The sequence below is a fragment of the Zosterops lateralis genome (assembly GCF_965231275.1).
Source record: "Zosterops lateralis genome assembly, chromosome: 1".
In the NCBI taxonomy this organism is placed as follows: domain Eukaryota; kingdom Metazoa; phylum Chordata; class Aves; order Passeriformes; family Zosteropidae; genus Zosterops; species Zosterops lateralis.
The window spans coordinates 21,436,358-21,462,897 of NC_139762.1; the positions used below are offsets into that span (position 1 = coordinate 21,436,358).

The window sequence follows — 26,540 nt, forward strand, 5'->3', positions numbered from 1 at the left end:
CCTCTCATTAATTTTATTCTACAATGGACACCATGTTAGTGAAATTTAGGAAGACAAAATGTTGTCAGTAAAAAGCATTATGGTTTAGTTAAAAATATCAAGATCAAAGCATCAATACTTCAGGAATTCTGACTAAATTTGTATCAAAATATTTGAAGAGCTGATTAGAGAATTGTCTTTCATCAACTGCAATTGAATTTGCTTCATTACAAGCATCAGAAAAGCACTTTTCCTGCAAAACAATGGAAACATGCAAAGAAAAAGCATGCATGTGTCATAGCTCTCTGCATAAAAATAACAACATTTTGTTTTAATAAGAAACAGCATGATTAAAAAATTCCCTTGTTTTCTATTTAATGTTTTGCCAAACATCCAGCATGGACCGTATTTGTTATGGTACCTTATTACGAAAAGAAAGCCAAGCTGGACGACATCCTCTTGGAGTTGAAAATGTTGTTGGAGGAACAGTTGAATTAATGGAACTGTTGTGCCTTTCACATATGTAGGGATTTGGATAGCCGCAGTTTATATCGTTCCAAAATCCTGGGTGTAAGATAAATGGGGAACTGTATGACACCACATCTCAAGCTGGCTAATGGAAATCAGTTTCACTCATTCTTACATACAGTGCTTTTAGTTAAAAGATAAGATAAGATAAGATAAGATAAGATAAGATAAGATAAGATAAGATAATCAAAGCTGTCTCTCAGTTTATTATCATTCAATATCAGAGTCTAGGAAAAATATGTCACTTTATATATACTGCAATTACAGAATGTTAAAAGCTTTGTAGAATCAGGTACTAGAAATTTCATAGTGACACATTAAGTCAATTTTAATAAAAAATCTAAACCAGCAATCACAACCATAGACCTCCAACCACAGACCTCTATCAGATCTTCCCCATGTTAGGCTTAAGGTAAGCACAAGAGCATGAAACTATTAAGTCCTGTAAGGAATACTATGGTCTATTTCAATAACTTTTTTCAAAGGAGGGGAAAAAAAAAACCAAAAAAACAGGAGGAAGGGATGCTTCTCAGAAGAATAACAAATGTTGTGAGGCAAACACACAAATAATGAAATTCATGAAAGAAAATACAAAACTCACCCAAATTCTTATACATAACTACACAGTTTTCATCATTATTTGCAAAGTTAGGTTCATGTGGTGCCCATGCCAAATAATTCACTGGAGTGCCATCCATCCAGCTTAAGAAAAACAATCCAATAAAACGCTTCTTTAACATAAAATAGAATTTCTTCCATGTTAAAAAAGTAACTTTTTAATATGCTTAATATAGCTGTTCATAGTAAAATGTACAAAGTTTTTTTTACGAAATTGCCTCTTTACTAGTTGCACTAAACTTACTCTGCTCGAAGACATACAAGGTAAAATACAAACATTGAAAAAGCTGAACATCCGTGCAGATTAGGCAATGAATAGCAAAATTGTAACCAGGCAAATTATTAGGACGCATCTTTCTAGTGGTCTGCAAGTGACAGAAATGCCCAGGTTCATCCTTCAAATGCACAAGGTACTTAAAAGTATATTCATCTTAGGGTCCCTACAAAACCAGCAAGGCAGAAACACCTCATTTTCAGAGGCTATGTCCCTCTTTGTTACTGTGGACTATAAGGAGAATTGAGAACTACTAGGCCTCTCTCCAGGCACTTCAAACACAGACTGAACTGCATCCAGGCATGAATAAACATCACATGTCAAAATCAATATGGTGCTGTGCAACAGTGCAACAGCTATCATTGTTCAAGAAAAAGAAAATAGGTTTCATTTGTTTCTTTATAGTATCTATTCTCAACAGTTAAGGACAAGGAAAAAGAATGTTTTTACCTACCAGAAATCTTGTATATTTACAGTTCAGACATCTATTTACATTTTCAGTATAAATCACATAATAAAGGAAACTAGAATTCTTGAATAAAAATTCAAAATACATTAACTGCAGTGTAATTTTTCATCTACCTTTGAGTGAATTTAGGAAACGTGTAGCATTTCTTCTGGATCACCTAGAGCTAAATTAACATGGAATTAAACCACTTGAGAAGACAATTGTGTTTAAGACTCAAAACTGGGTATGACCTACCTTGTACGTTGGTCAATACTCAGCTGTAAACCAATGAAATATGCATCCTCTTTGCCATGCTTCAGTATCTAGAATGCAGAAATTAAAATTTTACAAATGTCCTCTACTGTCATACAAAATGATACTGATGAGTAAAGTACCTCTAACTGAGAGAGGATATGAACTGACTATATTCTCTAGCTACAATATTTAAGTTAAAGCAGCTCACAGCTGACAGTCCACAGTCAAATTTCACCATTGGCCAAAAGGTGTAGTCACTGTATCAACACTTCTTACAGTTTTACTAAAAAGCCACTGAAATCAACACAGTCTCTGCAGTGGACTTCATCTGACTAGTTTCTTGCAAAGGCAAGCCCCTTCCTACATTTTGGATACGAAGTGATACACGTCCTTGTGTCCTCACACTGTCATTCTTCAGCCAGCTCAGGAAATGTTCTATGTAGTTCAAATATAACTTTTAAGCATATTCCTGATTAAAAAAACCTTGTCCTCAGCCAGCATAAAAAGCCAACCATTCCAATGATACAGGAAATAGGATTCCAAAGCTCTTCCTCATGGCATAATCCATGTCGCAGTTTCTTCTCACAAAAAGAAGGAGGTAAAGGAGCCAATTTGAGCACCAAAAAGGTAGACTATAGCACAGATAAACAGATAAGATCTAAAGCCAATGTTCTGAGTGTTGCATGTTTTGCAATTGCTGCTTTGATCCACTACTCAAGATATCCTACACAATCATAGCTCACCAGTGTAATACTTGCAAAAAATGAAGCCACAGATCCCTTAAAAGTCAGCATAAATTTGTTCTTCATGCTAATCTGGCTTAGTGTACCTGCAATTTCACTATCAAAACTTGTAGGGCAAACACCATGGTGAAAAGCCCCTGTGCCCACGCTCACTTGTTTTGGATGGTTTATTCTAAAGTATTTATGATTTTTCTTACATATCGCCAGAGGAACTTTCTTTCACTTTCACTCTCAATGACAGAAAGGTCTCCAAAGTTCTTTTTGCAGAACTCCCGACCCGCTTCCATAGGAGCATTCTCCGTGCTGAAATAGTACTGTTTGTCTTTATGTATAATCCACCCATCCTCAGTAGTCCTGTATTCTGTAAGATAATTGCCAAGATAAACTATTCTGCTCCTGAGATGTAAGACATCCTACTTAATAAAATTTGAACAATGCTTTTGAACACACATACACACAAAGAGGAATAGCAGTAACACCTACCGGGTACAGGAGATTCTGTTGGTTCAGGCTTCACACTTTCCCCTGTGAGAAAATAATATTTATTATGATTGCATACTTTCTGTCTGAAGAGAATATATTTACTGTGACTGATAGGCATTGCTTTGATACTAACATTGACTTTTACAGTTAGCAATGGATTTAACATTAAAATGTAGAAGGAACTAAATAGCTTAAATCTCTTATTTTTGGTATACTATTCAATTTTAAATACTAGTCTTGTTCCTTGAAGCTATTTCTTACATGAAAAGTATTATAAATACTTTGAACTTTACCTGAATCAAGTAATTTTTTTATGCATTGAAAGCAGTAAACCTTACGTCCCAAAGCATTTACTTTGTTAAGACAATTGTCCTGGATATCCTCTCTGTCTTTTCCCCTGGTCACAAATACTTGAATTCTGGCTTAAACAAAGGCATTAGGAATGCAGGCTGGGTTTTATCTAATGTGGTGCCCTAAATACTACAGAGTGAGGTTCTTTCCATATTTCTCTGGTTGAGAGTAACTTCCTCCTTGATCTTAAAAATTTCACTAGATAAAATCTCATTGGAAAAGATCTCAAGAAATTAACTGGTCCTTTATGAAAAAAAACCCCACAACTTTAGACTAAAGAATTCCTTTGTTTGTTTTTGCTATGGTATCATGGAGATGGCATCTTGGATGCCATCACTAGTATCTCAGGAAAGCAATTTATTATACAGGAAAACTCTCAGTTTAGGCTTACTGATTAGTTTTGTTCTAAAATACAATCTCACAGTAATGACATCTATTCAGAAAATTTATGCCTAAGAAATTATTTTACTAATATAAAGCAGAGCTGATATTTATTGTCAATAGTTTAACGCAACATCTTTATTTTGTTCCTCTCCATCCCACTGTAAAAATGCAGTAAAACACTTAAATGTGCACTTTCTAAAAAGCTCAAATTTAAATAGATGCACTGCTAGTGGAACTCAAGTGTTTCCTGAATTATAAATATTGTTTTGATGCCTTCAGTAAATAAAAAGCATCCAAACACATATTTCATGAGAATTTAGCAAATAACCAACATGTGAATATAGAAATAAAGTATCTCAAAACCAGGCTCCATCCTGAAACTACACATTCTTGGCAGACAGAATAGCACCTGAGGCAGTAGAAGGAGGGATTTTTCACACATAAAAAAATCAAGTATGTGAACTGATTTGCAAACTCTTTTCTAATAACTTGAAACTCAACTCAGAAAAAATATCCATAACAGGATTTGTTGAAGAAGGCATGAATTTTCTACATGAAAAGTAAAATGCAAACATGAATAATCAAAGTAACATTCCCAATATCAAGTATCACATTATCCTTTTTGAAATCATAAAGAAAGAACAGTGGGAAGTCCCAGCAAAGTACTAAAGGCTCTATCTTTAAATACCTCAAACACATGGAAATCCTCGTACCACTATGATGTTTCACATTTCACAGGGAAGTACTCTTATAAAGAGGTTTTGAATTTTTTTATTTCTTAAAGTTAAGGTAAAAATCAACTGAGAATATCTTCTTTACTGCACAGAAGTAAGTAATACCTTTTCTTATTTGGCAAATCCATCCATACATGTAATCACAGTGCCTGTCATTCCAAAACATGCTGGAATCACCACTGATCTCTGTACAAAGTTCAATTCCTTGATAATTATTTGGTTCTCCAAAGCCCCAGTTTTCATACCTCACCTATGACAGAAGAAGTTTTGTGAAGATTCTGTTACATGGAAATAAAATAAGGGAGAGAGGGAGGAGACAGCATCAAAGCACAGACCTAAAAATTGTTCCTTTTGTCAGGTTAAAGACTGAGGTAGGAGGAAACCGGAATCCTCCTGTGCAAATGCTGACATTTCAAACTTTTTTCAGAGAGCAAATGGATTGCAGCTTAGGTAACAGTTATTTTTTTTCACATTTGGAAGAATATCAATATTTTTTATGAGACCTAAATTCTGTAAAATACATTTAATAAAAATATTGGGGCATACTATGTCTTGATATTAATTAAATATACAATATGACTAAAATAGGATATTATTCAGATACAATAAAAACGTTGACATTTGCCTCAGTAAGGATTATTGCTATTCTAATTTTCCTATTTAAAATCCAGTTTCAGGTTTCTGTACTGTAAATTACCATCAATATATCTTGACCAATCTTGCATGAAGTACATCTACATCTCCAAAATCACTTTTGTTTCTACAGTTTTATACCTTAGTTTAAAGTGCATTAAGTCAAACTGGCATTTAAAAAGTGTCTTCATCTCTATGAAATGTAAACCATTGCAGATAATGAGCAAAGAAAAGGACAACTAAAGGACTATTTTACATGAAAAAATCCTTGCATTTATAAGAACATCCCTTTAGTCTACATGTATTTAGTTTCCTTGTTGATTCAATGTGTATCTTCCTATCAAAAATCAGTATGTTTCAGCCAAAAAATCAAGCCATGAAACTGCAATTCATTAGCTTTCCTAAAGAGAGCACATCACAGAGGGTTATGATTAAGCATAAAATTACACAGAAACACATATATTACACATACTTGAGAAGCACAGGGAATGCAAAATAACAGCTGTGGAAAATTAAATTACTCACTGGAGATCCATCACTCCATGCAAAGCCATCATCAGGATTCAAGTAATATAAACCCATCCAGAAATTCTGGTTGTAATAGCCATTGTTTCTAAAAAAAAAAAGTACCAATACTAATAAGGGCATTACAATATTTCTAACAATCTATTATTTACTACAGTTAAGGGTTCTCTAAGGATAACTTAATGCTGTTAAAACCAATAACAACCAAGGTGAAGATAAATAAAAATGCAACTGCTTCTAGATGTTATCATTATGCATTAACTCAGATTGAAACACAGATCAAGAAAATTACCAGATACAACTCCTGTACATAAAGTGGCTAAATATTTTGTATAGTGGTTCACTGGCTACTGTTGCTCATTTCTCAACTCATTTTCTCCCTAAAGGTGCTTACAGTTTTCAAACAGAGAGTTACTTTCTGCAGTTGAATCACATTTTAAAAATATCACTTTCAACTAATCCTTGTCTGCAAGCAGACACACTTTACTGATTTATCTGAATATATTCAGTGAATTTGTGGCAATGAAGCATCTGAGACTTCTTCCTTACTGTAAATACACAGCTGGGATTCTAGTACGGTCATAGCATTTTTCAGGGCCATCCCTGAGCCTGGTTTGTTCTGGTCGTACTGCAAGTGTTAGCTTTTCATCTTATTTAGAAATCTCATGCCTGTTTTTTGCAATTAATGGGCTTACTAGCCTTATTTACCTTCCTTATGTAAGAAAAAATGTAATCTGAAGTTGCCTCTGCTTTTTGATTAGTTCATAAAAGTGATAAAAATATCAACATATTATCCAGATTTATTAAAGTGTTACCATTTTTGTACACTTACATGAAAACAAATGCCATCTGTAGTAATTTTATAATATCAACAACTTCACAGTAAATAGCTTTACACAGATGACAAATGTTGGTTTAACTTGATATCTTGTCAATGTTAATTCAGCACTGGCTCTTGAGGTTATTGCTGCTAGTCATACAACTCATCAGCTCTATGCTTTTGCTGTGTTTGACACATAGACACACATACAGAATGCAGATTGGCTAGTACAGAAGTAAGCATGTACAACACCTAAGAAGAACTATTTCAGAAGGATCAGGAGGCTAATTAAAACAGGGCTGGTGGCCACCCTGCGACACTCACGCGATGGAACGCCAAATCACAAACTGCTCCTCCTTGCCGTTAATGGAGGCCAGGTCCCCTCCTATGGACCGGCAAAACTCCTGCGACTCCAGCCACGTCTTCTTGTGCTCTGCTCTTGAAAAAGGCTACAGGGAACATGTTGCCATCAGACAAAACAGACCATGTAGATCACACGATCAAGAAATATTAGCTACTGAAAAAGCATTTGGTTTAAAATTATATTCTGTGGGGATTACAGAAACTCTGAGTACAGGGCTTAGTAGTGCTCTCCTCTGTGAAACACAGGCTTGAAATGAACTCTTTAAGTCAAGTTAGCACATTGCATTGCTGATAGGAGTGATTACTGCAAGACAGCAACCAGACAACGAGCTTAACAGAACCGGAATTTAGGAACAGAACATCAAACCTGAAGATTAGTCTTTAACAGAATAAACAAAAGCATGAGCATTTCAGTAGAAAGGAAGACTTCTGCATATAATCTGGAAAAAAGTTTATGAAGCAATAGGACACACATATGCCAATTTTTATTGGGATCACGGAATATTCTGAGTTGTAAGAGATCTACAAGGATCATCAAGTCCAACTCTTAAGAGAATGATCCATAAAAGGATCAAACATGCAATCTTGGCATTATAAGCACCATGCTCTGACAAACTGAGCTAATCACGTGTATGTGAAGCCAACAGAAACTATCTTAATGCAGAAATAATCAACATACTTACTTTGAAACAGAAGCTAATACGATTGCTTGAGTCCCAGTCTTCTGGACACCGGGGAATAGGAGTTGTTGTGGGAACAGGTGGAAGTGTCACTCCTTCTGCCCACACTTTGCATATGAACTTTGCCTTTTCTTCACATTTTATTACATCCCATAATCCACCTGCTATTCCAGTCCTCATGGCAACACAGCCTGGCTTTCTTCCTGATTGTAAAGAGGCATGCACAAAAATGCCATTAAGGGTGTTATAAGAAGTTAGAAAATTCCATATTCTATCCTGGCAGAAAGGAAGTCATTGTACAGAGTCAAAAATGTTTCTAATGTTACAGCAGGTCCCTGGGAGGACCACAAAAATCATCAGAAGGCTGGAACACCTCTCATACATATAGAGGCTTAGGGAGTGGGGTTGTTCAGCCTGGAGAAGAGAAGACTCTAGGGAAACATTACCATGACTATTCAATATCTAAAGAAAGCTTATAAGATGAAGAAGGACTTTTTACCAGAGATGATAGTAACAGAGCAAAGGACAACCAGTTTTAAATGAAATAAAGTACACTCAGAGTGGGCATAAAGAATTAAATTTTTTATTATGAATGTAGTGAGTAACTGGAACAGGTTGCCTGGAGAAGTTGTATATGCCCCATTCACTAAAGTTCTCAAGGTCAGGTTGGACTAGGATTTGATTAACTTGGTCCAGTGGAAGGTGTCTATGGCAGGGGTAAAGACTAGGTGATCTTTAAACATTTTTCAACACAAACCATTCTCTGATTCTATGATTCTAATTCATGAAGAAAAAAAAAAGGTAAAACATTCTGCAGCTCATCCACTCTGAGTTACTGCATTATGCCTCACACCTAATGAGCTGCAGTGGCTGACTCTACCTAGATCATAACCTTACACCCAAAAAATTCTCCCCTAAAACTGAAGATGGGGTTAGAGCTAGTTTCTCAAATTTTTCTTATTTGACTTGCAATTTTCAAAAACTAACTAGATATATATAAGCCTACTACTGGCTTCATGGTCTGCATAGCCTTACCACTTCAGCTGACACATTCAAATCAGCAATTAGGAACTGAAGCTAAACAGAATCAGAGGACTGCTTGAAAGGCATATGCCACATACCAGAACTTTGAATACCACCCCTTTTCTGATGTGATCATGTCAAAGATTAAATTACCTACCATTGCTATATTTTGGCCCTCTTGTCCAACCTTACAATCCCATTTTCTCTAGGACTCAGAGATGGTTTATGCCTGCTGTGATCCCAGACACTAAGTATGTGCAGTGAATAAGTGTGGTATGAGATATGGCTGAACATGCAGGACTTACAAGGAGGGTCACTGTGCCTGCAGAGGTTGCTCCTCCAGAGCAGTACAGGCACAGACTTCCCCAGAACAGCTGCAAATCAGAAATTTGATCTCAATGAAAAGTTTCTCTCTAAATTCATACTGAAAACTCATTTCCAGCATTAGTCAGGAACTTAGCAGCTGTGCTGGATTCCTGGGGAAAGCAGGAATTTGTATTAGAAATGCCATTTGTATTTGAAAGCCATTGGCCATTATGTCATCAAGAGAGTGCTAAGGAAAAAACTTCAAGCAGTGAGCGATTTATTTTGGACTAATTAAACAGCACAGGGTCATACCCACCAGGCATTTCAGAATTCCAGTGTGTAAATAGGACAGATTCACCATTAGCCCACTTGAACGTTCCCTTTTCTTCTATATCTGAAAGTCCAATCCAAAAGTATCTTTCTGTTCTCAGCCCAACCAGGCTGGTCAGATAGGCTTGTTCATATCTGTTCAAAAGAAATTGGTGAATAAATTAATACTGTTAAATTTATTTTTAAAGTTGTAAAAGGCTTGTTATTTTCTCAGAACTAAGAAACACTGTAAATTAGATCCAATGATTAAGAAAGCCCAGTTATATTTAGAAAACAAACCTATGTAGAGGTAAAGCCTGTCATAGTTCATAACACTGTTTAAACAAACAGCTTTTAAGAAATCAGAGCAAATTAAAAAGTCTCCTCCTAACAAGGTGTAGTCTGAAGGCTACATCAATGTTAAAACATTTTTATGGCAGCTGCAGTGCTATTGATGTTCAGAGAGCTACCATTCATGACAGCTGGAGCTTTCACAATAGAACATACCTATTTTGATTATATAGAAACAAAGAAGAGATTGTGTAAAGCATCAAGTCATCTGCAAGAAAAATATTTTATTCCTTAAACCTTTTATTTTCCTATATTTCACATAGAGTAATGTGCACTACTTCTCCAGAAATTTTGCACACACTGAACCATGGCTGCATTGTGACAGATTTTCAGGTACCAAACACTTTTCATCATTTGATTTCTTACTTTCTTTTTAAAAAATACCTCAATTCAAAGACCAGATAGTTGAAAATATCGTCTTGCTCATTTATACAACCTTTTGAAAGTAATTCAGAGGGGTATCTCTTAATTTAATAATCAAAATCGGATTCTATATTCCTAACTCAAGTTAGCCACCACAATTAAGAAGCAGAAGATATAGTTCTACTTTTTACTTGACATAACCATCTATATCAATACTGATTTCACAGCCAGACCTACTTTCAGTATAAACCAGATTCCTGTATTTGAATTTGCATGTTAAAACTCTGAGAAGTTCTGTATCAACAGACAGCTGTTCTCTGAAGCTTTTTGAAGTTAGATTTTTGCCCCAATCAGAGTCATTATTCTGATATGCGGGTGATCCTCATGTGACCCCCTCAGACAAGTAGACATTTACATACCTGTCTTCAACAGTTGCTAAAAAAGCCTGATGCCTTCCACAGGTTTGATTTGCTTGAGAAAATGTTACAAATGTATTTCCAATGAAGTAACAATAAAAACCATGTCTTTTCCAGCCCTGTCAAAATAAATGTGATCACATGTGGGAAAGGGAAAGGGGAAGGGAACCATCAAAGCAGAAAACTGATTTATACCACCATTACCTAACCAATTAGACAAAGCAACAATATAACTGAAAAAGTCAATGGAAGCAGGCAGGATCAAAGCTTTTTAGAATTTTGTTTCATAAAACAGTTTTTCATATCTAATGAATTTTCAATCAAAGTATTCCACTCACAAAAGGATGAGAGGCCTTGCTGTGCACTGTCTGTGCTCAGAACAGGATTATAACAAGCACATAGGCATCATGCAATCACCAGGATGGTCTTGAAAAGCAACCTTCAGCTTTAATTTTCAGAAAGGGAAGGACACCTCAAACAAGTTTGTTTATTCTTAGCTAACATTAAAACTCACTCCTAAAGTTTTTCTCATTCAAATACTGTTCACTCAGGAACATGTTCTCAGAGAAGGTTGCTGTGACCAGCCACAGTTCACAAAAAAATTCTTCTGATGGTTTTTAATTTCTCACTCTTGAGAGACATTTTTTTCTATAAGTATGCACTTAGTTCTATAGGCAATGGTAACATCCATAAACCTGAGGAACCCTTTATTTCCCTCAACACTTGTAAGGATTCCAGGTACTCTTTAAATATACTGGGAATAATCATCAAAGACTTTCTCTGAAGCTGTGTAAAGTGGACTTGGAAGAAAAGGCAATTTCTTGAAGGAAAACAAATACTCAAGAAGATTTCCTGTGAAATAATAAATGTCAGTAGTTTTTTTTGCAGTTATTGAGTGTAATGTCATTAGAATGCAAGCAAGTAAATAATAGATCTGATGACAATTCAGAAACACAATAGATTCATTTTACTTGGCCACTGGTAATAAGTTGTTTAAAGTAGAGAGCACTACCAGAGACAACAGCAAAGCCCTGAGAACAGCATTTAGACAGGGACACCCTTCCTGCTATGAACAATTTTGTAGAAAACTGTAGCTACAGCTGAAGTGCAGCTGATGGTACAGGCAAACTCTTTAGGGAAGCTTGAATGCCAATCAAGGATAAATGGTCTGCTGCAGAGATAAGAGGTTTGAGATTTGGTTTAAGTTCTGGAAAAAAGAAAGGGAGTATCAAGAGCCAAATGACAGTCATAGATTAGATTTTGTCATATATCTCACCTACCCCATCTGCCATAGAAATAAGAAAGCAAACTCTTCTGATTATGATGAAACAGAACCTATTTTCCCTGTTTTTTCTCTCACCTAGGTGACAGTTTCTCTTTTTTACCATTCTTAGCAGCCTATGCAGATCAAAGAGCTTTTTCTTCACTTACTCTCTGGCAGCCCATGTCAATAGTTTCCTCTTCTGTAGGAGCATCTGGCATAGGTTTTCTTTTACAGATGTAGCCAATCTTCTTTTCACAAGAATGGTCTGCCCAAAATCCATCCTAAACATACAAACAGGACCTCAGTCAATTGGGATTAATCTTCAAAAAAAGCTGGTTTATACTTCTAAGTATTAAATAATTTTTTGCTAGGACTGATCAACCCAAAAGTATCAACAATAGAAACATAAGTTTATATATATATATATATTTATTTATATATATATATATATATTCCATATATAACATAAGTTTCCATACTTAGGCAGGTAAACATCAACAAACTGAGAAGGTCGAGTTATAGATATGCATTGTTTTGTCAGGTGACAGCTGATTCCAAGAGATAGTGAGCTAGTACAACTTCTATGGAATTTCTTCAGCCAAAACCTACATCATGCTTTCCATATTGCTTTTGGGCACTGATACAAGTGAAAGGATGACAGGTCTTCTAAAGAAGCAGAAAGAAACAGCAGACTGCTACTTTTATTTATAGCTACAGCCATAAATATATCTATGTATTGCTCTTGGAATTAAGATTTCAATTAATGGCCACATGGAGGGGGAGAAAACACTAGGTAGAGCAACAATAGTTTTTTCCAGGTCCTGACATTGTGGAGCAGCATGAACGGACTCCAGACCACACTGTTGGTACCCTGCACCAGATGATACTGCTAGGGCTAGTTGCAATCTCTACCTGCCTTGCCTTTCTTCTAAAATCCTATAGAAACAACCAAACTGTCTTTCTTCTAATTTTGAAAGAGAAACTAAGGTAGCTGGCTCTTTCCCAGAAAAATGTAACTCCTGGAGTTCAAACTGTCGCAGGTGACTTGCTTAGATTTGCAGAAAATTAGAATCTAGTGGATGCCAATTTCTGTACACAAACAGAAATTTTTAACCTTAATCTAAGTTCCTCAAATTCTGTAACACTTGGTTTGGCCAAAAAATGCTATTTCAATCCTCAAAACACCAAAACCAGGTTCTTCTTCCTTTTTTTTTTCTTGAAATGCTTGTTTGAAGGCAGTCAAGTAATTTTGATGAAAATCACAACTTTACCAACGGATCTAAGCTGCCCTATGCGTTCCAAAAGACTGTAAAAAAATATAATGTCAAAAAAATGTATCTAGGTACTATGAATATCAAAAGCTATCCCAAACCTTTTTTTAAAGCACTACTCAAATCATGAAATGCCTCTCTCCCTCATACTTCCTCTAATGCCTCCTGCACCAATACTTCCATGTGTAATACCATAAACCTTAACACCAACAGATGAGGTTAGCTAAAGGGCACAGGGTGGTAGAGGTGAGACAAAACCACAAGTACGTGTTCCTAGAAACTCAGCAACCACAGGCACCAAGGCCAGCTGCCTTGCTCACCTCCCATGCCTGAGCAAGCTCTCTGGCCTTGACCAGAATAAAAGTCCTTGAAGCAAGTGCCATTTAGAGCCTCAACTGACTGACTCTCACATTGGAGCACTCGGCTTCTTTCCAATGTCTGACCCTGTAACTCTAACAGGCAAAGCATCTAAACCAGCACTGGCACAGCCACTGCACAGACAACACAGCACAACAATTCTCACATCCTTAAAGGACTGTTGGCTCAATTACCACATGCACCTTGGCATGGCTGATGTGGAAGAAATACACATTTACACTCTTCTCACCAGAGTATGCCCACTAATACAAGTGGGCACAGGGAAGAGTTTCTATTAATTTTTAATAGGGACTCCTCTATGCACCCTACTACTCTCTCCTGCTGCAGAGCTGGCACAGCCCTCTCCTGCTGCACTCAGTCTCAATCTTTAAACTTGAGTGTTTCTGAAACAGAATTTTGGTGACACATGAGCCAGGTCCATGCATATAGGCCAGGGCTGCTGTTGATGACTGCACCAAAGTGAATCAATTGAGAAAACGAAGCCTATTGGAGCTTGACTGAAAGCCTGTGCTCCAGGTTTTTTCTCAATTTTCTAAACACTCAGTAGAATGTTTAGGAAATTGAGCAAAACCCCTTAGCTTTCCTCTTCAATTTATAAGTGCACTCACCAAAAATGTAGCAAAAGTACAACCATCAAGTTTTATTTTTGCAAAATAAGAAAATATCCTTGGTATGTGTACACGCTTTTTTCCCTCCTGATAAAATAGGCAAACTCTAAAGGAGGTGGTAAGTTTAATATTTTTAATTATCACAAAAAGGAAAAATACAGCATCAACAAAGACTGACTTTCATGCCAGTTATTACCTCTGTTCCTGTAATACTCCTAAGTCACTGATCATTGCCAGATTCCAGAAGACAGCCCTTTCAAAGCAGCCTTTACATTGTAGGTATACAGTCACTCAGGAAAGGCTTTCACTAATGCCACTGCTAAATACTTTACTACTTTTCTCACAGCCCTTCATGTGCAGTGTAGATATAAGCATAAAAATTAAACTACCTAGATCCAACATTTATAAACTTTGCCTAGCAAAATAAAATTAAGATTTCTATTTTCTTCTAATGACAGTATTTCTCTCTAGCATAAATAAAAATTGCTAGTGCCATTTTTTAAGGTGTATCCCATATTCAGTCAAAACATTAAAAGTCAAATATATCCAAAATTTCTTTTTAGCTTCCTGAAGAAACACCTTTACATGTTCATCTGCTTCCCAGTGTAATTGTAAGATTATTTTAAAAGTCCAAATGCACAAACTGAAATCCAGAAATATGGATCTTTGGGGCAGTTGCCACTACTTGTCTGTTTCTTGGGGAAGACAGTGAAATTTTCTGGCAACCTTAAACAGAGATCCTTCCTCAAAAAATTAATTCCTGACTTTATAATAGTCTGCTTCAAACAGTAATATCCCCATTTTTTAAATTATTCTTTATTATTTGCTCTTGCATAGGAAAAAGCCCAAATGATAAATGAAATTTTAAGAAAATTTAGTCAACTGCTGTGTGACTTTACCTTTCCCTTCATAATGACACAGTCCTCTTGCCTGTTGTTCGCATGAGTGGGCTCTCCACGAAGCCACTTTGTGTAGGTGACAGGAGTTCCATCACTCCATTCAAAATACATCTGAACCTTGAGATCATTCAACCCAATCCACAGCTCATCAGATGGCTCTAAAACATACAATTAACAATCCTGTCACATAATGTGAACTTTTGTCTTTGTGCAAAAGAAAAAAAAATATTCTCAGGAAGTTGAAAAGACCATCAGGAAATTAGGGTTCTCAGCCCCAAGGAGGTCAAACTGATTCTCATACGCCCACTCCAGTCATCAGGAAAGGCCACTCACCAAAGTGGCAATACAATAAGGGTGTTCAACTTCATGGAAAACAATGACAATACTCCCTTTGCTGAATTATATTGCAACACAAATAGGTTCATCTTCGTTTCCAACTTGAAACTCTTGTAACAAGATATGAATAAACACCTAGATAAAATACTACCTCCCCTTTCCTCCTACTTTTAGTATTGTAAAGAAAGAAATGTCCTATTTTCTAATGCTAAGACATCCAGTGATGTCTTTTAGAGCTGAAAACCAAAGTACCTGCAAGTTTTCCCATTATATGTGTTCCTGTATTTTATTTCATTTCAGAGTAAAGTGAAATTAATGTGGTTGTTGGATTTTTTTCACTTTTCAGTTAAAGGAGTTAGGTGTTGGCTTTTGGCTTGAAGGAAACTGTAGGACTGGCCAAGGAATTTGCTCCACACTGTTTCTGAGAGGTTTCTCTTCTGGCCAACCAAGATACTGCAAATATCACCCTCCCAGCCAGTCACTTGAATGACAGAGAGAGGTCAACCCTCTGTACTTTCTCCTTCCCTCCCTTGACTCTCCTGTCTTTATTACACCTAAGTGTGATCAGTCCTCATAGCTCATCCAGAATTTCTTACCATCTCTCCCCCATTAAGAAGTGCTCAAATCCATAGCCTCTCAGGCTCCATTTTCAAACACACACCTTAACCCCTTCTTGCAGACTTGCAGACACTGTTTTATGTTCAGAAGTCCCCCAAAATTATATTTCAGTACCCTTGTTTAAACTCTCTTCTGCTAACACACTGAAAGCTGTTCCAATTCTACTGCCCATCAGGCTCTCATTTCCTCCTTGCCCACTGCCATCCACGCTCTTTAATTTATTTTTTGTTTAGTTACCTCTTACAATCTTTCTGTCTTGTTTACTGAGCATTTAGCACAACAGAGGCATTTTCCATGCCCAGAGCTTCTACAGCTTCTACAGCAGTATTGTTTGTATTACCATGGTAATACAAACAATAAACAACATTCTCCAACAAAATAACTACATCAAAGCCATCTAAATAAGCCATGCAAATCTATGGAGTCTCTTCCTATAAAACATTTTTCCCTCACTAGAACTACTGCTTTTTTGCAATCATCTCTGCAGCTGTATGACTAAATACAAAGATAGGTTTTTTTCCAGCAATTTGTAAAGCTGCTTCCCATTCTCAGTCATGCACTGGGCCACATTTGTGCCATATCACATGCTGGACTTCCGTGTAAACATCCAGAATGCACTTCTTTATTCTTCATGTTCCTCTCTTAAAGTTCTCCTTTGTGGGTGATGCCAACAAAAGCTCAGCTGCCATGACAATATTCATCTCATTGTACCCCTTCTTCCTTTGTTTTATCATGGGACTGTAAATTGTTTGGCACAAAGATAGACTTTTGTTTTTTCTGTACAGCAGTGCTCTGACAGACAAGATTTTCTAGGCACTGCAATATGTGGTGCTCTCCTCTTAGTGGTGAACAAGGGTAATCTGATACAGTAGTAAACTGTCGTAAAAGGCTTCTTTAGTTGTTTCAATTTTATTTCTCTGAAAAGAATGCTTTCAAAATAGTCTGTTGCAGCAGCTAGTGTGTCATTTGTGAGAAGCCTGGTTTCCTTCAGGACTATTTGCCTTTCAAAAATACTCAATTTTACAGAAACAGAACAGCAGTCAGTTCAGGAAAGGTCTTTGGAGGAGGTATCAAACTATGAAATAACCTACTTCACATGTCTAAGGTGAAAATTCATCTAGTTTCCTTTAGAACCTAACTTCTATCAAATGTCCTAATGTCTCATCAAGAGGTCCCACCTTTCCTAAGAATATCTTTTAAAAGAGTAAAAGTTTCATGTTGTTCATGAAAGAACAAGCCACTCTTTCAGGAATGTGAAGATAAGCACAAGTTGCCATGGAGGTAGCTAGGATACAAAAATAAAGCATTTCAGCTGTTTTATGATTTCCACTCCAGGACTGCTGCTAGCTGCAGCTCAAAGCACATGGCTACACTTTCAGTGAAGGATAAACTAACTCATCTTTACCTGGCACTGAAAGCAAACACAGGATCAGTCACTGCAAAGAAGCATAGCTAGCTGTGAACCTGCTTCTCCCACAAAAAGCAGTAAACAGTTCCTCCATGCAAGAGCAGGTTCATGTAAAGCAGTAACAACCATGAAATTGCCTCAGAGGCAGCACAGTTGAGTTCTCCTAATGAACACATCTTGCATCTCTAGACTAACTTGGCTTGCAATAGCTTGAACGTGTGGTCAGAAACCAAGCACATAAGTACTATAATTGATATGGGGCACATCTGAATCCATGTCCTGAGACAGATGGATTCTTTCTCTCAGGAGAAACACAAGGACATGAACTTGAAACATATGACTTGAAACATAAGGACATGGCAGTGCTAATAATAGGACACATCTTCCCAAACTGTCTTGGACCAGCAGACTTTGCCTCCCCTCATTTATTTTTGAAGATCAATTGTAAAATTCTTTTATCTTATGAAAAATTTTAAACTGCTATAACCTATAGAAAAGGAGAAAGGAAGGAGAAGCAGACCCTAAGAAACAGGAGTTTGGAGATAATGCAATTTGCATCACCGACCATATCTCTTTTGTGGCAGTAAAGTCTGTTTGGGTTTTGTGCTCTTAGTCTGTGTTTTTGTTGCCTCTGATTTTTTAAATTTAAAAATTAAGTCCTTCTGCACTCTGCGGTCAGGACAATTACAGGGCATTGTTATATCTTATCCTGTGTTTTTTCTTTCGCTGATTTTTTAAATTGCATTTTTTAAATTTAAAATTTAACTCTTTCTGCACCCTGTGATCAGGAAAATTACTATTTTTAAACAGTCTCATTTTATTAACATGTAAGACATTCAAAACACCGTCTTTACTTAGTATATGCATGTATATATATATATATATATATATATATATATATATATATGTTATTATGAGAAAGTACTCACGGTACCCAAGTTGAGAAATAACAAAGCTGAATTCTTCAACATTATGGATGCTTGCCAGATCTCCATCCTCTTTCCTGCAAGATGTTAAGGCATCTTTCCATATTTTGGGGTCCCTATGAATTATATAACAGTGACCAGCATATGACATCCATTGATCAGGACACCTAATAGGCACATTAGTCTCTGAAAAAAAAAATTGCCATGAAGAATTTCAGAATTCTGTTCTTAACCAAAGACTAAACATCACATCAGAAAATATCTAACAAAAAATCAATCATATATTTTCTTCACAAAGAACAGCAGAGATTAAAAATATGTACAATGATAAAAATCTGCATGAATAATTGAAAGCTGAAACTTTCACACTATTTTTAAAGAACACTACAGTTGCAAACAAGTGCTTGCAACTTAAGAAAAGACAATTAAAAAAGACAGTTTTGTCTTGTATATGCATGCATCTATGCATACTAAAATATAAGGTCTGCAGAGTGGCGCTTTATAATTTTTTATAATTTTTCTTCACTGATGCTCTCTTTAACCCCCATGCTTTATGTTAAGAACCTGACTTTACAATACATATTTATGAGAGTAATTATTTTTCTCAAAAACTTAGGCACTTTATGGATTAGCCCATCTGCTAGACTATGGAAAGAAATAACTGATTATACATAATCCTAAGAGAACCAAAATACTGCTCTTAAGAATCATTTTCAGAAGCTAAACTGAGAAAACTATGTTGTCAAAGTAAATGATTTATGCTTAAACTTTGCTTTGAGAAGCTCAGTAGAAGAGCCCCAGGGTATCAACGGCCAACAAACACACCGCTGTTCAGCAAAGAATTCAGCCTTGGGAGGAGTGCCACCCAAACATACAATCCACAGAGTACTACTGTTGTAGGAACAAATTATGATTCTTGTAGCTCTTTATTGATTATCAGCAGATGGGTTTAGCAAACACCAATATATAGAGCAGAACAAGTACGGAATGCTTTCAGAAATTCTGCTGGTGAAAATCTTGTATGTCAGAAGAAGCAGCAATGTTTTTGTTTAACAGTGGGATATATTCTGTAGAAATGTTTAAATAGGTACCCAAATCCATGACCAGTCAGGCCCATGTTGCAGGCCCATAGCCTGTTTCAACTGAACTACACTGATGATTAATAGATACATAGTGTCACAACACATATTTTTATTATAAACAGTACCAGCTCTTTCAGACCTGTGTCTAAAACATGTTAGCACATTCTCACAAAGTTCTAAAACTAAACTTTTTCCCCAGGACAAGGGGCTCAATGCTTGGTCAGACGCCTCTCAATTCTGCCAAAGGAGAGAAAAAAGTGAAATAGAGGGTGGGGAAACCCCAGGAAAACAAATTGAATGTACACGGTGATACAGGGAGAAACAAGAGAGCACAGAGGTGGCAAAGGCTGTTGTGGAAGTTAGGCTGATGCTTCAGACAGCCGCCTAATTCATCCTATACCTGGTCTCAGCTCTGAGCACATTTTACAGTGCTTTGCCCATAAATCAGAGAACACTCAACATACTCTTCTGCAATTGAAAACACTGCATGGAACAGAAATCAGCAGTTCACACATGGCCACAGAGGGAGTCACAAAGGTATTTAGGTCTCAGTGAGTCCGTGAGCATCTCTTTTTCAAGAGGATGCAGACTGTGACAATATTACTCACTAAACACTAATGCAGCAAAGCAGCTATGTCAGGGAAGCAAAGCTTTTGCTTGTAGACCCAGTAACACCAGGGAACTTGTTGCAGGCCAGAAAAAACCAAAAAGAAACAAACAAAAAAACCTGTTGATGGTCTAGTTTCTCTGGCGTAAGCCTTATTGAATTACATTGCTGGGGATTTCTTAGTACAAGAAACACTTCAGTTCTTCATTTCAACTACTCAGCAAAAATTAACTCTGTGCTTCCCCATTCTACTTTTAAAGAAACTACGAGACAACTCAAAGCCATCCAGTTTACTTTTTCATCCTAATGGAAACAAGTACTACTCCCTGGACATCATTTCACTTAAACAAAAGAAACAATGCAAATTATCACAAATGAAAGGTAAAATACGGTATTACATTAACCCGTAAACAATATTATTCCAAATGTCAAGCTGATAAATTTATTGGCCTGCAAGTGTAGAATAGTTATTCCTCAAACAGAGAGCAAGTACTCTTGTGAAGCTGATTTTCTTTTAAGTTTGACTTTCTGAAGTCTGAAAAATCCCATGGTGCTTGACTTGTGTGTCAAAAAGGGTGAAAGCACTACCTGAAGTCAATCTCATGATCCAGACATTCATATTTCTCTCTTAGACCCATCCTACGTGGTCTGGTAAGACAGAGATACACAGCATCTCAGCAATAACAGTAAGAGCATTTATTTCTTCTAACTGAATACTAAAGACACATTTGGAAACAGTACTTTAAGATGACCACACTTTGTTGGCTTGGGATGAAATCTATGTTGGCAGTCACTTGGTGGAGATAGAGAGACAGCCTTTCCTTTCAGCATTTTAAATTCGAAATTAATACATTTCTATTACTCTACTTTGCTGGGTTAGAGAACAAGTGCTCTGTAGCCCGAAGATACTTCCATATACAACATGATGTGGCCCCCTGCTGGAAAAAATATTTTGTTACAAAAAGAAAAAATAAAAATTCAAAACAATCCTTCAGATGTTTGCTTTGTGAAAATCGATCTGTAATGAAAACAAATATTCTGTATAGATTTTTGCCGACTTTTTTTTGAGCACAAGCATGATTACAATCTGTTGTAAAATGTTCCTCTGTCCCACATACTGTCCTGTTAAACACAATTGTAACTTCAAGACTTAGTATTTCAAAAACTTTTCTTTGTGTTCACTGTGAGGTGAACAACTAAGTGCATGTATGAATTTGCAATTAATTTATTAACTCAGGAAAACATAATCTGCCATGAGTTTTCCTTTACACCTTTAGAAGCTGAGGGCACCTAACACCTTGCATGATTCCATGCTTACTCCTTTTATTACTTCCCCCCATGGGACATTTTGAAAAAATATTTTATTAAGTGAACCACTGCCAATCTCTGGTTTATCTGTCATAGTGTTTACTCAGCAATTTCAGCTTAATTGAAAACTTTTTTCTTTTCCTTCAAATTGCTAGTAAACCACAGGGTGGAGGTGGGGGGCAGGAAGAAAAGCCAAATGCAAAAGAGAGTAACAACCATTAGACACACGCCTCTCTCCAAATTAACATTTTAAATACAAATTAATTTAAATAAAAATAATACAGCAGCCAGTCTTAAACTGATAGTATATTTATAGGCATCAGTGGTTTAGAACTGAAGTATGAAACCTGAAAAGCAGAACAGTAGCCACCCAAAAAATCTAAACACCCTATATATAAATGAAACTATTCGGGTATCACCTGTATACAAGTACTAACGAAAGTTCACATCTCAAATTAATAAATAATTTAAACATGCATTGAAGTCTTTCTCAGCTAAGACAATGAATGTACTTGATTTTAATACCAAATTATCATTTTTATTAATATGTATTTCAATATCTAATTAACAAGACACCAGCTTATTCTTGTGGCCTTTTCTCCTAGCAACACAGCAAAACAAATGAGGCAAAATCCTGTGTCCTAAGTTTTTTTTAACAGGATTGATTCTATATTGGCAAAAGCAGAAAAATATTAAAAAACACCCACTGTTTTTTAAGCCAAATAGCAAATACTGATTTTCCAAAACGTCTGCTTTCCAATCAGTGATGCATTTTAATAAATTAACTGGAACTCTAATTCCAGTTTAGCCTTCTGCTTCTAAAGCCTATACAAAATAATACCAGTGGATTTAAGAGATACAGGTATTACATGGAAAAAGAAAGAAACTTGGAAAGAACAGAAAGAAGGAGTGATGAAACAAAGGAATAAGTTACAAGATGTTTATAGTAAACAGAGAGATAATAATGAAAGAGGTCAAAATAAATCTTATCCCTCTTCTGTCTTCCTTATGTACATGAGGCAAGTTCCAGAATTACATTTCTTCTGAAAAATTGTCTCTACATATATAATTTAATGATTTCTTAAAAATTGTATATGCTTTGATATGTATACAAATAAATATGTTTACATTTCTATATAAGGATTTATATTTTTATAAGACACACAGACACATTAAAAATACGTAATTCAAAAGAATTTAAAAAAATTCTTCTAGTCCACTACTGACTTGCACCAACTCCTAAGTAGTAAAAACTACCGGAAGAAGTGGATTAGTTTCATTGTGTACATGGGGTTTCAGACAATTACATCATTTTAAAAACATTAAATTAATTTTTATTATTTTATAATCAGAATCTGAAAGTTCTGCTTCGTTTTGGAAAGAGAACTCCACAATTTTGCAATTTAGAACTCAAGGCTATTGGAGAAAGATTATTACACAGGAAATAAGAAGGCCAGAGCAAAAAGTACATACTGTTCACTGATTTTTAGAAGGAATCTTGGTCAAATCATAGTCTACAGAGTCCTTTGCTTGATTTTACTACATGCAGTAATACCTATTCCAGTTACAGATAAAAAACATTCGTCATTAAGAATTTGTTGAGGGTAATTACCAAACCTACCTTTAGGAATAATGAAAGAGTCTAAAGTAGCATTTCCTCGTTTACAAATATAGCCAAGTTTCTTATCACATTCCCAGTTCTCCCATTTAGCACCTTTTCCAGGATTCAATGCACCACAGATTTTTCCAGGTTCTGGAGAAGGATGGCCTTAAAAAAAAAAATTAAAAAAAAAAAAAAATTAGCACTGAAAATCTCAATAACAGAGCAGGAGCACAACATGGTTACCCTCCCAACTCTGACATTCCCTTCTGGTCATGCCTCAACCATAAAATGCATTAACACATAGACAACTGTGTGTCAACAGTCCTTCAGCCTGAAGGGGGAAGTTCATTCCCCTAAGAGATATTTTTTCCACAGCAGCCACAACTTGCAAATTCATAATTTAACAGCCTTTTTACATGTTCAAAGTCCTAGTAATTACAGTGTATGTGTTTATTTTCTTTGGGATTTTTTTCCTTTTCTAAATGGAGAACAACTAAGCTCCAGAGGACAGTCCTTAGTTAAAAAAACTGTTCTGTAAGCTAGTCAAATTCTGTACTTGGTATAAGAAAAATAATAAGCAATTATTTTGCTGATGTGAACTTCTGGCTCATTTGTCTAAACAACATGGCAGTATCAGGATATTTGTATATATTTTGTTATAGTTGATTAGCATTAACCCCAACAAAAACATCTAGAAGAAAAGTAGAACCTGTAGAAAAGAAGAAAATTAAGTAATAAACCAGCTGAACTTTTCAAGATGTGATGTGCTGTTATTAAACTTAGAATGTGTTTTCTTTAATTTCTGAACATATGCCACTCTACTACATAATAAGCACTGGTACTACACAGAATAAACACAAAAACCAATGTTTTTAGAGTCCAAGATTGTTCACTGGAATTTTCTTATACCATTATGATTTCATTCCTTTAGATTAAATATAGTCCTACATTTGCAGGCCTATCTTCCCACAGGAGAAATAGATATGCTTATTTCAAATATAAAATTTAAGATTGTTTTATTGAACAAAGAAGTTCAGCTATTGGCAGATAGATCTCCAGAATGTCTAAGCAAAATCAGTTTTGTTTTAACATTGATAACAGTTCCATTTATTTATTTATTTATTTAGGGCTAGTGAGATGGAAAAATATGAAGTTTCCACAAATTCCCTTAAAATGTGTTAATGGAAAAACAGCTAGTTCTTAAACACCCAGTGTAATGAGGATAAGACAGAGGGAGGCTGACCAATGTAAAGTCAGGAAGGAGACAGCACAAATATAAAATATGTTGTATGGACATAAGAGCAGACTATTACCTTTGAATGAAATTAAAGAACATAAGAGTTAAGGATAAACAGAGTCCATTTTTTTTACATCAAAGCCCATCTTAACTATTTAATTCTTTACAGTACAACTGAGAGTTGTCTGCAGTTTAAACAACCATTAAGAGCTCCTCTTGCTGCTTTGACTCTATCTCACAATTGTGTTTCCCCCACTCCTCCTTGTGTGCAGATTCTCATCAGTGCACTTGTATGACAGACCTATAAATACCTTCACAGCAACTTGCAGTTCATCTGTTTTCCTGTGTGCTCACTCCACTGGAGAGCCATTTATAAAGTAGCTCAATTCACTCTTTAGAGCTTAGTCAAGAAGTTTGTCCACCTAAAATGTGCTTTTGGCCTTACCCACACAAGGAAGGCCCTGGGTGATACACTGGAGCATGCGCTTATAGTTACTGATGATTAAATGCTCAGTGAAGATAAAGAGCACTTACACTGCAGAACTTCAGACACCTAGTTTAAATTAGTCTCCAAAAGCTCCCTGAATAGCTAGTGCAAAGGAACAAGGCAAGGGTCCTGCAAAAAGCACTATTACATTGGCACTCTGAATAGTCAGCCAGAGATGCAGTCCTTCACCATGTGCACAGATGGCATAGAAACTTTTCAATGATGGACCAGAGTTCAACCCTGCCGCCACAGCTGTGGAGTAGCTGGGCTTCCATCAAAGCAGTCTAGCCTCAAATGTTCAGTTTGATAGGTGTTACTCTTGAGAGTAGGTTAATCTCAAATGGAAATGAAAAGCTATTCTTTAAGGAAATTAAAAAAAAAAAAAAAAAAAAAAACAAAAAACAACAAACAAACAAAAAAAAAAAAACCTTGAACAAAAACAAATTGGAAAGGAATTTGAAGAAAAGGGGAAAAAAAAAACAAACAAAACCAACCAACCAACCAACCAACCAAAAAACCAGTATTGATCAGTCTTATCTCACAAATGAGGATATCTACAGCACCTGAGTTCTTCTGTATTCAGAAGTACAATAAATTAGGAAGATATGCAAATGAAGTGTCAACAGATGACTTAAAACTTTCCTATTTTGAGGCTTATGAGGCTACCATTTCCATTACGTAGAATAAATTAAGCCTGGTGCATATCCCTAGCATAAGGGCCATTACTCGCAGTATTAATTATCACCATCAGAATCTTTCAGAATCAAAACAAGCTAAGTAATTCCAGGAGAATAAAGTGCTAGAAAAGACATTTGTTACACAATGACCAAATTTTTGCCTTTAGAACTGAGTAGTGATATATTTAACCTTACCTGGAACCCAGTTTAAGTACCGAAAAGGAGCACCACCAACCCATTGCCATCCACTGTTGAAATTCAAACTGTTAAGACCAAACCAGAGAGCTGAACTCAGTGTGCCAGTCAGACCTAGATAAGAGAGACAGAGAGAGAGATTGGAAGTCCACAGCAAGAGCAAATGCTCCTTAAAACTTGAGAGTTGAACTCCTGTTAAGCTTTCTCCTTTTTCCTAGTACAAGTTTTAACAATTTTTAACATTCCTGTTAAGGTGGTTATGCTAAACCTGAAAAACAGATCATCTTACATTGGTCAGTTTAGTTTTAGAGTTTTGACATATTTAGGTTTGGATAATTTTAATATAACAGAAAAGAAACTGACTCCGCTACCATTGATCAGAAACATGAAACCTTTTTTTCAGAACTCTAAAATATTAAATGGATAAACTTGCAGAAAAGGTCACAAAACCAAAAATCAGTTTTCTAAAATCAAAGATATAGTTTCCCTATAGAAACTATAGTTTTCTATAGAAAATAGAAGTATATTCTCTTCCATAAAATTAACAAGTGTGAATTTCGCAATGTAAAAAACCTGTTCCCATTTATCGAAATACATTAAAATGCAGTCGTTGCAAACATCATGTTTTTAACAGCATATCTTGTGCATTTTTCAAACTGATCTGATTTCAGTTCTTTAGCCATGATAAGTCAAGCTTCAAAAAAAAAAAAAACCAGTTCAAATTTATTCCTCTAGCTCTGAAAAGCACTTAGAAATATCATGCTTATGTATGGCCCTGCTGAACAATATTCATAGTCATTACTAATCAATTATCTATCTCTGCCCTTAGTATAAGTCTTGGAAGCACAGCTGGATGCTTGCTGATTTTTTTAAATTTGTGCTTCTGCATAGTTCACAGAAAATCATAGTGCAATATGTAGCCTTTGTTTCTGCCTCTACTGATGGCATCATGCCAAGATGTTGCAATTTGTAGTTGTCTTTGACACCACAGTGATGGGCAGCACTTGATGCATGGCAAAGTTAAAAGCAGAGGTAGCTGACTGGAAAGGA

At 36.0% G+C, this 26,540-nt stretch overlaps 1 protein-coding gene across 1 annotated transcript in view; it reads right to left on the reverse strand.

Annotated features, from left to right (window-relative positions):
* The window catches only part of LOC310914839 (macrophage mannose receptor 1-like), a gene marked incomplete at its 5' end in the record, with an annotated part of 53,382 nt that overhangs the window by 14,895 nt on the left and 11,947 nt on the right, over positions 1-26,540 (reverse strand). Inside the window, 16 exons of the mRNA XM_083871277.1 lie at positions 401-543; positions 1,109-1,209; positions 2,103-2,170; positions 3,043-3,206; positions 3,329-3,370; positions 4,903-5,047; positions 5,956-6,043; positions 7,100-7,224; positions 7,822-8,021; positions 9,464-9,612; positions 10,590-10,705; positions 12,018-12,131; positions 15,007-15,164; positions 18,298-18,480; positions 22,913-23,059; positions 25,491-25,604. Of these exons, the coding sequence (XP_083727403.1) occupies positions 401-543; positions 1,109-1,209; positions 2,103-2,170; positions 3,043-3,206; positions 3,329-3,370; positions 4,903-5,047; positions 5,956-6,043; positions 7,100-7,224; positions 7,822-8,021; positions 9,464-9,612; positions 10,590-10,705; positions 12,018-12,131; positions 15,007-15,164; positions 18,298-18,480; positions 22,913-23,059; positions 25,491-25,604 (2,057 nt within the window). The remainder of the gene's footprint in view (positions 1-400; positions 544-1,108; positions 1,210-2,102; positions 2,171-3,042; positions 3,207-3,328; positions 3,371-4,902; positions 5,048-5,955; positions 6,044-7,099; positions 7,225-7,821; positions 8,022-9,463; positions 9,613-10,589; positions 10,706-12,017; positions 12,132-15,006; positions 15,165-18,297; positions 18,481-22,912; positions 23,060-25,490; positions 25,605-26,540) is intronic.